This window comes from Gadus chalcogrammus, chromosome 19 (assembly GCF_026213295.1).
Source record: "Gadus chalcogrammus isolate NIFS_2021 chromosome 19, NIFS_Gcha_1.0, whole genome shotgun sequence".
In the NCBI taxonomy this organism is placed as follows: Eukaryota; Metazoa; Chordata; class Actinopteri; order Gadiformes; family Gadidae; genus Gadus; species Gadus chalcogrammus.
The window spans coordinates 17,644,702-17,656,483 of record NC_079430.1 but is presented as its reverse complement, the minus strand read 5'-3'; the positions used below and the strand labels follow the sequence as shown (position 1 = coordinate 17,656,483).

At 44.4% G+C, this 11,782-nt stretch overlaps 1 protein-coding gene across 1 annotated transcript in view; it reads right to left on the bottom strand.

Annotated features, from left to right (window-relative positions):
• The window catches only part of LOC130372886 (neuronal cell adhesion molecule-like), a 56,555-nt gene that overhangs the window by 14,069 nt on the left and 30,704 nt on the right, over window positions 1–11,782 (bottom strand). Inside the window, 5 exon segments of the mRNA XM_056579047.1 lie at window positions 264–307; window positions 310–539; window positions 2,254–2,359; window positions 3,279–3,296; window positions 4,470–4,679. Coding sequence (XP_056435022.1) covers window positions 264–307; window positions 310–539; window positions 2,254–2,359; window positions 3,279–3,296; window positions 4,470–4,557 — 486 coding nt within the window. The 5' untranslated portion in view covers window positions 4,558–4,679.

The following is an 11,782-nucleotide window of genomic DNA, read 5'->3' as shown; positions in this document are numbered from 1 at the left end:
AGAACCTGGTCTTGTCTATATTTCTGCTTTGATTTGATGAGAGTGAGATTAAAATATGTTTAAGGGCGTCGGTTTATATTTAATATAGGACAAAATATAAACCACATATATAGCCTAAAAGTCTGTGAACAATTAACAATCTAGTAAATATCAAAAAATTAAAATATTAGTAAATAATTAATTATAGTCCACGGTAATTTGCTAAACAATATCAGAAAAACGTTATTTCACTGAGTCAGACAGAATACAAAGAATTATCGTATTATTGACGGTGCAACAAAACACTTAGATAACAAACTGCTGCCAAAATGATGGTCAATTTAATTTAGAAAAAGGTTGACTCACTGGACTGCCGCACGACGATGTCATTGGACAGGGCGGTGCCGTGCTCGTTGTGAGCCAGGCACTGATAGGTGGCCTCGTAGGCCTCCGCCTTCTCTCCACTGATGTCGATGACCAGCGTCCCCGAGCCGGGCTTCATCAGCACCTTGGAGTCCACGTCCACGTCGAAGTGAGAGCCGTTCCTGGTCCAGGAGAAGCTGGGGTCGGGGAGGAGGAGGAGGAGGAGGAGGAGGAGGAGGAGGAGGAGGCCGGAGACAGTGGCCGTAACGGTTTGGTCATGTAGTTATGTGGATGTATGTACACAGACAAACACTAAATTATATTAAAACAAATAATAATACAAAAGTATTTTTTTCTAATTAACGTGTGTTCATGTGTATTTGGACAGAAAATATTTGGCAACTTCGACATTCATTCAGAAAAGAGGCTATCCATCAATGGGTTGCGTCCCACGAGTGAGTTGTGTCGATGAAGAACGTAACACTAACAATATAAATACTGTATTGAAGAGAAAGGTAAACCATCTCGGGTATTTAACGTGGTACCCATAATGAATTGGAGTCCGTATTTAATGGCAAAAATATGCGTCAATAGTGTTATCATTATATACTGCACTTATTATTCAAATACGTAACATGAAAAGTCCCGTTTTGAACCCTGTGATTCGCCAGATGCTGTCATCTGAAGGACTTCCTTCAGACGCACGTCCTCAACGAGCAGGATAGAGCCAGGCATGTGGACATTGGGGTTCCGAACCTTTGGACTGGGGGTCAAACACACACCGCTATGCTGAGTGTCCTATCGGTGTCGTACATTCAGACACATGTCATTAGGGAGCAGGGTCAGGGTCAGGACATCCTTTCTCTGGGACGTGCTACGGTTTCACCGTGGACACTGGGGATTCGACCCAAGGCCAAAAAAGGTTCAAGGGTTTTAAGTGTTACAGGGCAACAATTATGGATCTGCACTTCAAAACCTCTATCCAGGGTAATCCATAGCATGCATCGCGGAATGTCTGATCAACTCTAGGGCCGTAGCGGGACCACAGAACCATCGTCGAGGGTTTCCACGGCGACTGTCTCCGTAGCGACGCTTTCCACGGTGACCCGTTGTGTAACGGCGCTCCGGGTTCAGGAACCCTCCGGCATCCCAGCTCAAACCAAAACGACAACAACAACGTTTCCCTCCTCCTTACAAACGTCTACTGTCCGTCTACGTCTTCGAGAATAAATCTTTGCCGCCGCTAGTGAGGGAACAATGGAAGTTGTAGAAGTCGCTGGAACGCGATGAAACAAGCAGATAAGGAGGATAGATTCCTTCCTTTCCTTCTTTCTTTCCGTCTTTATTTGAGACTGATCCCATTATGCTTCCTTTCATCTTTCCCTATCTCACTACCTATCTCCTTCCCTCCCTCCCTGCCTCCATAATTTTTTTCCCCCTCCTTAAAATATCCCTTTTAAGAAAGAAATTACACTTTTCTCTCTCATTTCTTCCACTGGAGGACAAAGTCATTTGTTAGAAGTGGAGAGCGCAGGAGATGAAGAGGATGGATAAGGAAAAATATGTTTGCTGGTTCCTAGTTCCTTCCTCGTTTGGAATCATAGTTCATCTATTTTTTATCTCCATTTCAGATCAGGGACGTGAGATATATTTCCAGCTGTTTACCCGCTCACAGCTCAGCGAACAAAGTCAGTTGTCAGAAGTGGGGAGCGATGAGAGCTATGAAAGTCAACAGTTGTAGAAGAGGGGGAGACCCCTCTCTCTCTCTCTCTCCCACTCTCACTCTCACTCTCACTCTCACTCTCACTCTCTCTCTCTCTCTCTCTCTCTCTCTCTCTCTCACTCTCTCTCTCTCTCTCTCTCTCTCTCTCTCTCTCTCTCTCTCACTCTCTCTCTCTCTCTCTCTCTCACCTTGGGTGAGGCTTCCCCTTGGCCTCACAGATGATGACGATGTTTTCCCGGGGGTCGAAGATGTAATCTTTGGGCGACTGCAGCGTTATGGTGGGGGGCTGTGGCACTGGGGGGACACGGAGAAGGGGATGAGCTCCAGCTCGTGTGTTGTGTTATACATGGACATAGTCGCGCCGTTCACATGCACAGAGACTCAGGCACACCTTAATGACACGCTCACGGTCACACACATACACAAACACACACACACACACACACACACACACACACACACACACACACACACACACACACTCATAGTCATATACACATACACACACACATACACACACACACACACACACACACAAAGTCATATACATATTATACACATAAACACACACACACAAACACACACACAACACACACTCACAGTCATATACACACACACACACACACACACACACACACACACACACACACACACACTCTCACCCAAACATACACACACTGACACACTCAGACGCATATGCACAGACTCTCACACACAGACATTCATACATACATACATACATAGTACACACACACACAAACACCCCCACACACACACACACACACACACACACACACACACACACACACACACACACACACACACACACACACACACACACACACACACACACACACACCAACACAAGGCAATACTTACACAGCACCGCACATACCACAAAAACACAAAAAAGCAGATGGTATGGCAGGAGATATCTCAATCCGTCCACACTTATAGAACATAGAGACGGCATCAGACATGCAATCAGTGGTGTTAGGTCTCGACAGTGTTTCAAAACGGTGTTAGCTTAGCAAACACTGTTAGCAAGCAAGTCACCCACGGGCATGTATACTCACAATCACAACAACCACATGCAAGTTTAGCATCACTGCAAAACCAAACCAAAATGAACAGAAAACACCTGAACGAATTGAACACAGCAGAGAACAACCTCACACTTGCAGTCACGATGGACGTTTGTGTGCCAACTTACATCCTTCCAGTACTTTAGCTTTTGTGTTTTGTCCACCATGGTACACCGTACCACATTTACAAGGTTGTTGGGAAGAGGGGTGAAAGGTTAGATTGAAACAAGCTCACTTGCAGGTAAGAAGAGAAGGTCAACCACTAGCGACTCCCAGGCACTAGCGCATTTGTCAAATTTCAGCAGAAACACTTCAATGGCTTATATTGGATGAGGCAAGAGTAATGGATGCCAGACAAGGACTTGGGAGACGTTAGCATTTGACCAAAGATAGAAACACTTATGGTAATTGAGAGGCACATTATTTGGAAGCCCCGAGAACAATTCCATGCTAAGATGCATCCACCCACCAATGAGAAAATGTTTTATCATTAGGGAAACCTCATGCTTTACACATGCAAAACAGAATATTTGCGTTAAATCATCCGGAAAACAGGATGGATACCCATGGTGACAGCGGAAGAGCTATTTTTGCATTTCAATCCTCATAAACCTCACAATGTTAAGGTTACTCCATACATAGAGACCTATTGTGCTTGTTGTTGTTCTGTAATCCCAACTATATGACATTTTAGTTCACCTTTACTGTTTTACACAAGAACATTCTTAGTCAACTCTACACCATTTAACTCATGTTTGAAATAAACTTGAACGTATAAACACAATTCCGGGATTGAATCTAAAATATTCAACCCTTTTCGCCATAACAAGTTATCAAGTAACAGATCATGTAATGAGAATTATTTTGTGTATAACAAAGAGAAAGAACCAAAATAACTGGCATATTTGAGAACAAGAAAATTCTCATGATCACTCATCTCGTCTTATCAATTGAGTAGTCTAAGATATAATTAATAAACGGTTACAGGTACAGATGTTTAATCAGTAAAATATCTCAAGAATTTTCAGAGAAACATTAAAGTTACGATAAATTCTTTCTCCAAAAGAATCGAACTGAGGAAGTTTCAATATAGGAAATGCAGGTTGTAATTATATAGACAGTATGTATTTTTTATTATTATTATTATTTGCTTGTACTCATTTGTTTTCTATGTGCATAATTGTATAAGTCTGTGTGTTAAAAACATATTAAATATATTTCTCAAAAAAAAACAACTGAAGAAGTGCTGTGACCTACATACGCTGACTCTGCGTAACGCGTGGCAACGGTCTACACATATATAAATAGATCGGACTTACGATCCAGCGGCACTTCCAGCGCGGACGTCAGGTGAACGAGGAGCATCGTCAGCCAGGGGCCGACGCCCGACGCCCACTTCCTGCCCATGTCTGCCCGACAGCCAATCACAAGCTTTCTCTCCCGGGACGGCGAAGGCTTCCTCTACGCTCGGAGTTCAGGACGTACGGTTCGACGCGGGGGCGTGCAGCGCATCCACGGCCGTCGGGTAGCTGTGGGAGAGAGAGGGGAGAAGAGGGGAGGGGAGAGAGAGGGAGAGAGAGAGAGAGGGAGAGGGGAGAGAGGGAGAGAGAGAGGGAGGGGCAGATTTACACATTAGTCTCACAATCAATGAGAGAGGTGGACAAAAGTAACCGAGACAAAAAGAGAGAGGAAAAAGGAGAGGTATAGGGGAGAAAGGGAGAGGAAGAGAGAGAAAGGGGGAGAGAGAGATGCACACTTTTGTCACGCAATCAAAGAGAGAGAGGGAGAGAGAGGTAGACATAAGTAACCGAGACAAAAAGAGAGAGAGAGAGAGAGAGAGAGAGAGAGAGAGAGAGAGAGAGAGAGAGAGAGAGAGAGAGAGAGAGAGAGGGGAGAGGGAGAGGGAGAGGGAGAGGGAGAGGGAGAGAGAGAGAGAGAGAGAGAGAGAGAGAGACAGCGGGAGACACAAGTAACAGAGAGAGACAAAAAGAGAGGGAAAGAGAGAGGTATAGGGGAGCGGAAGAGAAAGATAGGGGAGAGAGAGATCTACACCTTTAGCACACAGTAATAGTGAGGGGGGAGAGAGGTAGACACAAGTAACAGAGAGACCCAAAAAGGGGGGAGAAAGAGAGAGAGGTATACACAATAAAAGAGGGAGATACAAGCGGTAGATACAATGCAAAAAATGGAAGAGAGAGGGAGAGCGGCAAACACAATCAGAGAGAGATGTATAGAATACAAGAGAGATGGGGAGAGAGAGAGAGAGAGAGAGAGAGAGAGAGAGAGAGAGAGAGAGAGAGAGAGAGAGAGAGAGGTAAATATGTGATACATAATGTATGTCTCAATGGATTATTACCACCCTGGGGTAATCGAGGAGCACGGCTGCATGTCGTATATTATGGGATGTGTCAAAGAGACACGGCCAGAAGCCTAGAGAGCAGCACGTGCAAATTGCTGTCATATTACCCATGATGCCTTGCGTTGTGCGTGCCTCCAAACATACTGCATGCGAGTGCGGCACGCTGGATGTAATCACACTACTGAATCAGCAGTACACACACATGCATTTATATACACACACTCAGACACACACAGACACACACACACACACACACACACACACACACACACACACACACACACACACACACACACACACACATAAAAACAGAGTACAATTTATAGAGATTGATTTACTCATAAAAAGAAAAGAAACACATTAAGATGCTTCTATTAGAGAGCGTGTGTGCAGTAAAGTATTTATTTGTGTGCCTGTGTGTGTGTAACCACACTTCAAACCACACACACACACACACACACACACACACACACATAATCAAACATTAAACACACAACTGCATGAACCTCATCCCACAGTAATACATCAGAGTCATGTTAATGAAAACACAAACCACACACACACACACGCACACAAACACTCACAGACACACACACACACAAACACACGCACACAAACACACACACACTCACAGACAAACACACACACACACACACACACACACACACACACACACACACACACACACACACACACACACACACACACACACACACACACGTAGACAGCATTATGTCAGATTGCATTGAACCAATAGAATGCAAGGACACGGCCAATTACACAAACTTGTCTGATTGGATGATACTCTGAATAAATAACTGCAAAAGAGAGAGAGGGGACGGAGGGAGAGAGAGAGAGACAGAGAGAGAGAGAGAGAGAGAGAGAGAGAGAGAGAGAGAGAGAGAGAGAGAGTCAGAGACAGAGACAGAGACAGAGAGAATAAGTATAACAGATAGTGTAACAGGGATAGAGATCCAATACGTGTGCATATATATATATATATATATATATATATATATATATATATATATATATATATATATATATATATGTAGATATATATGGGAGTCACTTATCTCAGAACTGGCGTGAAGATTGGCCAAAGGGTACCAATAAGATTATATATTTAAAATATATATAAAGAGTAACAATAACAGAATATGTGACATTTATAATTCCTTCTGGCTTCAGCTCACACACAGAGTAACACACGGTCACACACGCAAAAACGCACGCACAGAAACAATCCTAATGACTTGCTATTTTTAAATGTCACCGGCCCTATATTCTTACCAGTGCGCCATTAAGAGACCCGTAGACATTTCTGTGGACATGCTGTATCATTAGCTTCTGCTGTTGTTTTCCCGTCGTTCAGCTTTCCTAATGAGGAACTATTTAAACGTAGGTGAGGAAAGGATTCTCTGCCATCGTCTGAGGCCCCTTGGCTGGTCGATCCATATCGTTTGTGGATTTTGTCATAGCCTTTTGTCAATGAAGTTACGTGATAAATTATGAAAAATAATCACACACAAGCATCCAGACGTTTTAACAAAGGAAAATGGTTCAGCGTTGCAACAAGAAAATCATTTGCTCTCTCAGACGGAAGAAGAGAATAAGTGATGTGGATGAGAAGAAAGGGTAAGGGGGGGGGGGGGGGGGGGGGGTCTGGATGACCTTGGGCAGTGGGGAGGTCATCTCCCCCCAGTCCTCCAGTCTTACTTTGCTATGAGTCACTCTGTGTGAGAGTTAGACTACATGTTGGCAGACGAATCACAGGCTGATCTGTCTGTCTGTCTGCCCCCTTTCAGGCTGTCTTCCCGTCTCTTATCTGTGATGTTTATCTATGTTTATCTGGGTGCCTCTGGCTGACTGGCTGTCTGTCTTTCCTACTTTCCTTCTCTGTTTCTGTCTTTCCATTTGAAGGCTTCCTTTCTTTCATACTTTCAAATTTTTTTCATGTCACTCATTCTCTCTTTCTCTCTATCTTTCTTTGTTTCCTTTTATCTTTATTTTTCTTTATTTCCTTTGTGTCTTTCTTTCCTCAGTTCTTTCATTCTATCATATTTTTGTCATATCATTCTGTCTTTCTTTAATTCCTTCTATCTTTCTCTTTTCCTTCTGTATTTATTTTTCTTTACTACCATTGTATGTTTTTCTTCCCTCAGCTCTTCTTTCTTATCTTCCGTTACTCCGTCCCATCACTGTCTGTCTTGTCCTCTTCCTCCCCGTCTCCGTTAATACTGTTGCATTCTGGGCCTCAGCGCCGACCCCGCCCAGGACGACAAACGGCAGTTGAGAGGAAGTGACATCACACGTCCGTGTCAACGATCTCTCGGAGGCCCCTGACTCAGTCCACTCCTGATTTAAACAGGGGCGGACAAGATGACTAACTGACACGAGGACACGACTGCAGTCTGGTCCTATCGGCCGAATATAATCCATCCAACAACCCAAACCCCCTCACACACACTCTGAGACTTCAGATCCTATTGATGATCATGATTGTATTATAATACATCCTGGAACAAAAACCCAAACCCCTCACACACACTCTGAGACTTCTGATGCTATTGATGATCATGATTGTATTATAATACATCCTGGAACAAAAACCCAAACCCCTCACACACACTCTGAGACTTCTGATGCTATTGATGATCATGATGAGTATATTATGATACATCCTGGTCCAAAAACCCAGACCCACTCACACACACATGTTCAGATTCATGGTCAGAAAGGCACAGGATATATGAGATCATAACTATATGATGTGTTTTCTCTCAGCAACCCCTAGGCCTATGAGTCGCCCCACAATACTGTATGTCTCATATGCCGGAAATATTAAACCACCGTAAATATAATGTCACCCCAACCATCAATCACCTGATCCTTCTCATCCGCCTAGCCGTTTTAAAAAGATTTGAACTCTTTGAAAGGGAATCAGCCAACAGCTGTGACACAATAACAAAGGATTTGAATGGTAAAATAACCTGACCAACCATAAAGTGTAAGATGTTTTTTACCGTCCTAAACATCTAGAGCCCTCCCTGTGCACTCAAGTGTTTCCCAAATGGACTCCAACGAGAAAACCACTTAGCCCTCGTAGCTAGTTGTCCGAGGTAAAGAGGAGCTCAGATATCACCAGCACTACAAGGATATGGGGCTAAGGGCCCCTCTCCTAAACCCCTGGTATCCATGGCCACGGGTCCCAAACAGTGAATTCCATCGCTATAGAGACGTGAATAGCGTTTTTAAAGACCAGACGAGGCTAACCGCCGTTCGCTGTGTAAACTGAGAGAGCGGGAAAGTAAACCTGAGGGCGACATTCCTTTGTTCCTCCGTCCTTCTGGCTCTCGCTCTCACCCTACCACGCTGTCTGCCTCTGTGTGCCCATCCCTTGCTTTCTGTCTGTGAGTCTCTCTCTATCTCTCTGCCTGCCTGTGGTCCTATTGCTCGCTTTCTGTCTGTGAATCGCTCTCAATCTCTCTATCTCTCTTTTTCTCTTAATCTCTCTATCTGCCTCTGTGTGTCTGTCACTCGCTGTCTGTCTGTGAAATCAATCAATCTATCTCTCTGTCTGTCTCTGTGTGTCTGTGTGTGCGTTCGGTCTTACACTGTCTTCAATCTGTCTGTCAATCTGTCTATAAATCTCTCTATCTCTCTTTCTCTCTCTCACAGTCTGTCTTTCGGTCTTTCTTATACAATCCCGATCCCTCTCACTTTCTCTCGATCACTCTTTTACTCTGCCCGACTTTCTCATTCACTCTCCCTCTTTCATCTCTTCCCTTCACCATAAGAGTTGGTTTCAGTCATTTGAATAAACAAATGCATCTGCCTATAGCGTTCACTGTTGTTTAAGGAGGTCGCAACATGATCTATGCAAGGCATTTAAGAACGGCGCACTATAAATGAAACACTGAGATGGATCACAGCAGCACTATGTACCAGAGTGTGTTTGTACAGTAGACAGACGGATAGGGTAACAACTTTGTTTGCCCTGGAAAGCAAAACCATTGTATCAGGAATAGAAACAGAAGACACAGGAAACACATGACTCTGGGACATGCGAAAGTTAGACCAAAGTTAAAAAAGTATCCTATTACTGAGGGCTGTATCGATGACTTCTCCAGAAGGGTTTGACGACATTCATCAATATGCAGGGCACAGTTCATCTATGATTATTCAGTTAGCTTTTATTTCACAGTGAGAACCAAGTAAGGCCAATAAAAGCAGAAAAAATCAATGATGGAGTTACCAGAGAAATTATCAGTGCTGCATGACCAAGTTGAAAAAACAACAAAGGTTTTTATTTTTTAAGTGGTGGTAAAGTCCAGCAGTTAGGGTATTGCAAGAAAACTCGGAGAAGTTCTTAAATACAAGTGTGATAATGAATTAATAATGAAGAATACAAGCCTGTTAGAGTCCATATAAAAACAATAGCAATATGCAATATATAATATGCACTAGCAAATAGCTATTTGCAATTGCAAAAGTAGCCTCAGTTTCAACTTATTTTTGTGGCATGCTCTTACGATCTGTGTTTTGCTGTATGCTGCACGACGTTCACATACGTCCCCACTGGACATCCACCACATCACTCTCTGCTCCATCTATAGCAGCAGCATTACCATGCGTTGGTGTGTGGAGACGTGAAGAGGTGGATGTTGTCCAACGTGCTTCAGATTGACCCCGAAAGAATTGATGTCGAAAATCGGCAATGAAAATAGCAACTGGTGCTAAATGGGACATTTATTTCGAAGGAGATGATAGTTCTCCCCCACCAGGCTGATTCCATAGAAAGGCCTTCCGCGGGATGGATTAGTTAGCTATTGTCCTTCAGCGATCCACCGGATCACACTCAGCCTATTTGCTACAATGCTACAGAGATACATCCAGCCAGAATAACACACACACTCTCTTTTTCTCTCTCAAACACACATACACACACATGCACAAACACACACACACACACAATGCATGTCTGCACACTCTCTCTCTCTCTCTCTCTCTCTCTCTCTCTCTCTCTCTCTCCTCTCTCTCTCTCTCTCTCTCTCTCTCTCTCTCTCTCTCTCTCTCTCTCTCTCTCTCTCTCTCTCTCTCTCTCTCTCTCCCGCACACACACACACACACACACACACACACACACACATACACACACGCACAAACTTTGCCTGTTTGTGTAGCACCACGCGACCCCCCCCCCCCCCCAGCCCGGCCCTGATGCCCTACCCCCCCCCCTGGAGCTTTGCGATGTGCTGACCGTCAGCACACGTCCACAACTTTGACCCCCCCCCCCCAAACGTCACCCATCTCAACCCCCCGCCGGGCAAATGCTGTCAGCCCTGCATTGTTTACTACTGTAGGCTTGTGTGTGTGGGTGTGTATGTGTGTGTGTGTGTGTGTGTGTGTGTGTGTGTGTGTGTGTGTGTGTGTGTGTGTGTGTGTGTGTGTGTGTGTGTGTGGGCGAGGGGAATGGTGATTGGAACTGTGGGAGGAAACGTGGAGGTAAAGGTGCACATAAAGGGGAGGGGGGGGGGGTATTTTAGGTTGTCATGGCGATGTGAGGGAGGAACAATATTGTTTTCGGCGTGGAGGAGGGACTGATTATGAAAAAATATACTTTCTCTATGTGACGAGGCCGTCACAAGTAATGCCTTATGCCGGCGTATTAAAAAATAGAGAAAGAAAATGTACGTGTATCTTATGACATCATTATGGTCAGTGTTGCACATATTTCACTTTTCCGTAGGTTTTCTTTAGAAAGTGTATAACTGCCATTAATGTATCGAATGGCCGTCCCAATGCACCCTGCCAAACCAGTTACAACTCAATATCTGTTGACATAATTTCTCCCCTTTCATTCGTCTCGGCTCGTTTGTTGTACCCAACGTACAACAACGTACGGCGGCCATTGTTAGATGCTCCTATTCCCCTGCGCTTTTAATTTTACGGTAACAAACAGAATCGACACCTTTGAGAAAACGCCTTGGTGGCTCCTGACATTTGGGCTTGTTTTGTCCTCCTGACAGCTCTCCTCCTCTCTGAGTGGCCCAGCCTGGCCTTCAGGCACCGCAGGAGTATAATAGAGCAATACTCCCACACAGTGGGCGGGGGGGGGCTGGGGGAGTCTTAGTCAGGGGAAAGAGGATGAGGTGTGAGGCCCAAAACACCCACTAATAAAGAGAGCCTCTGGAGGACGAGAAATGATCCGCTCAGTCGGGATGCTGCTTGTCAAATGAATGGAGGGTTTGTACTGTTGATGAAATAATT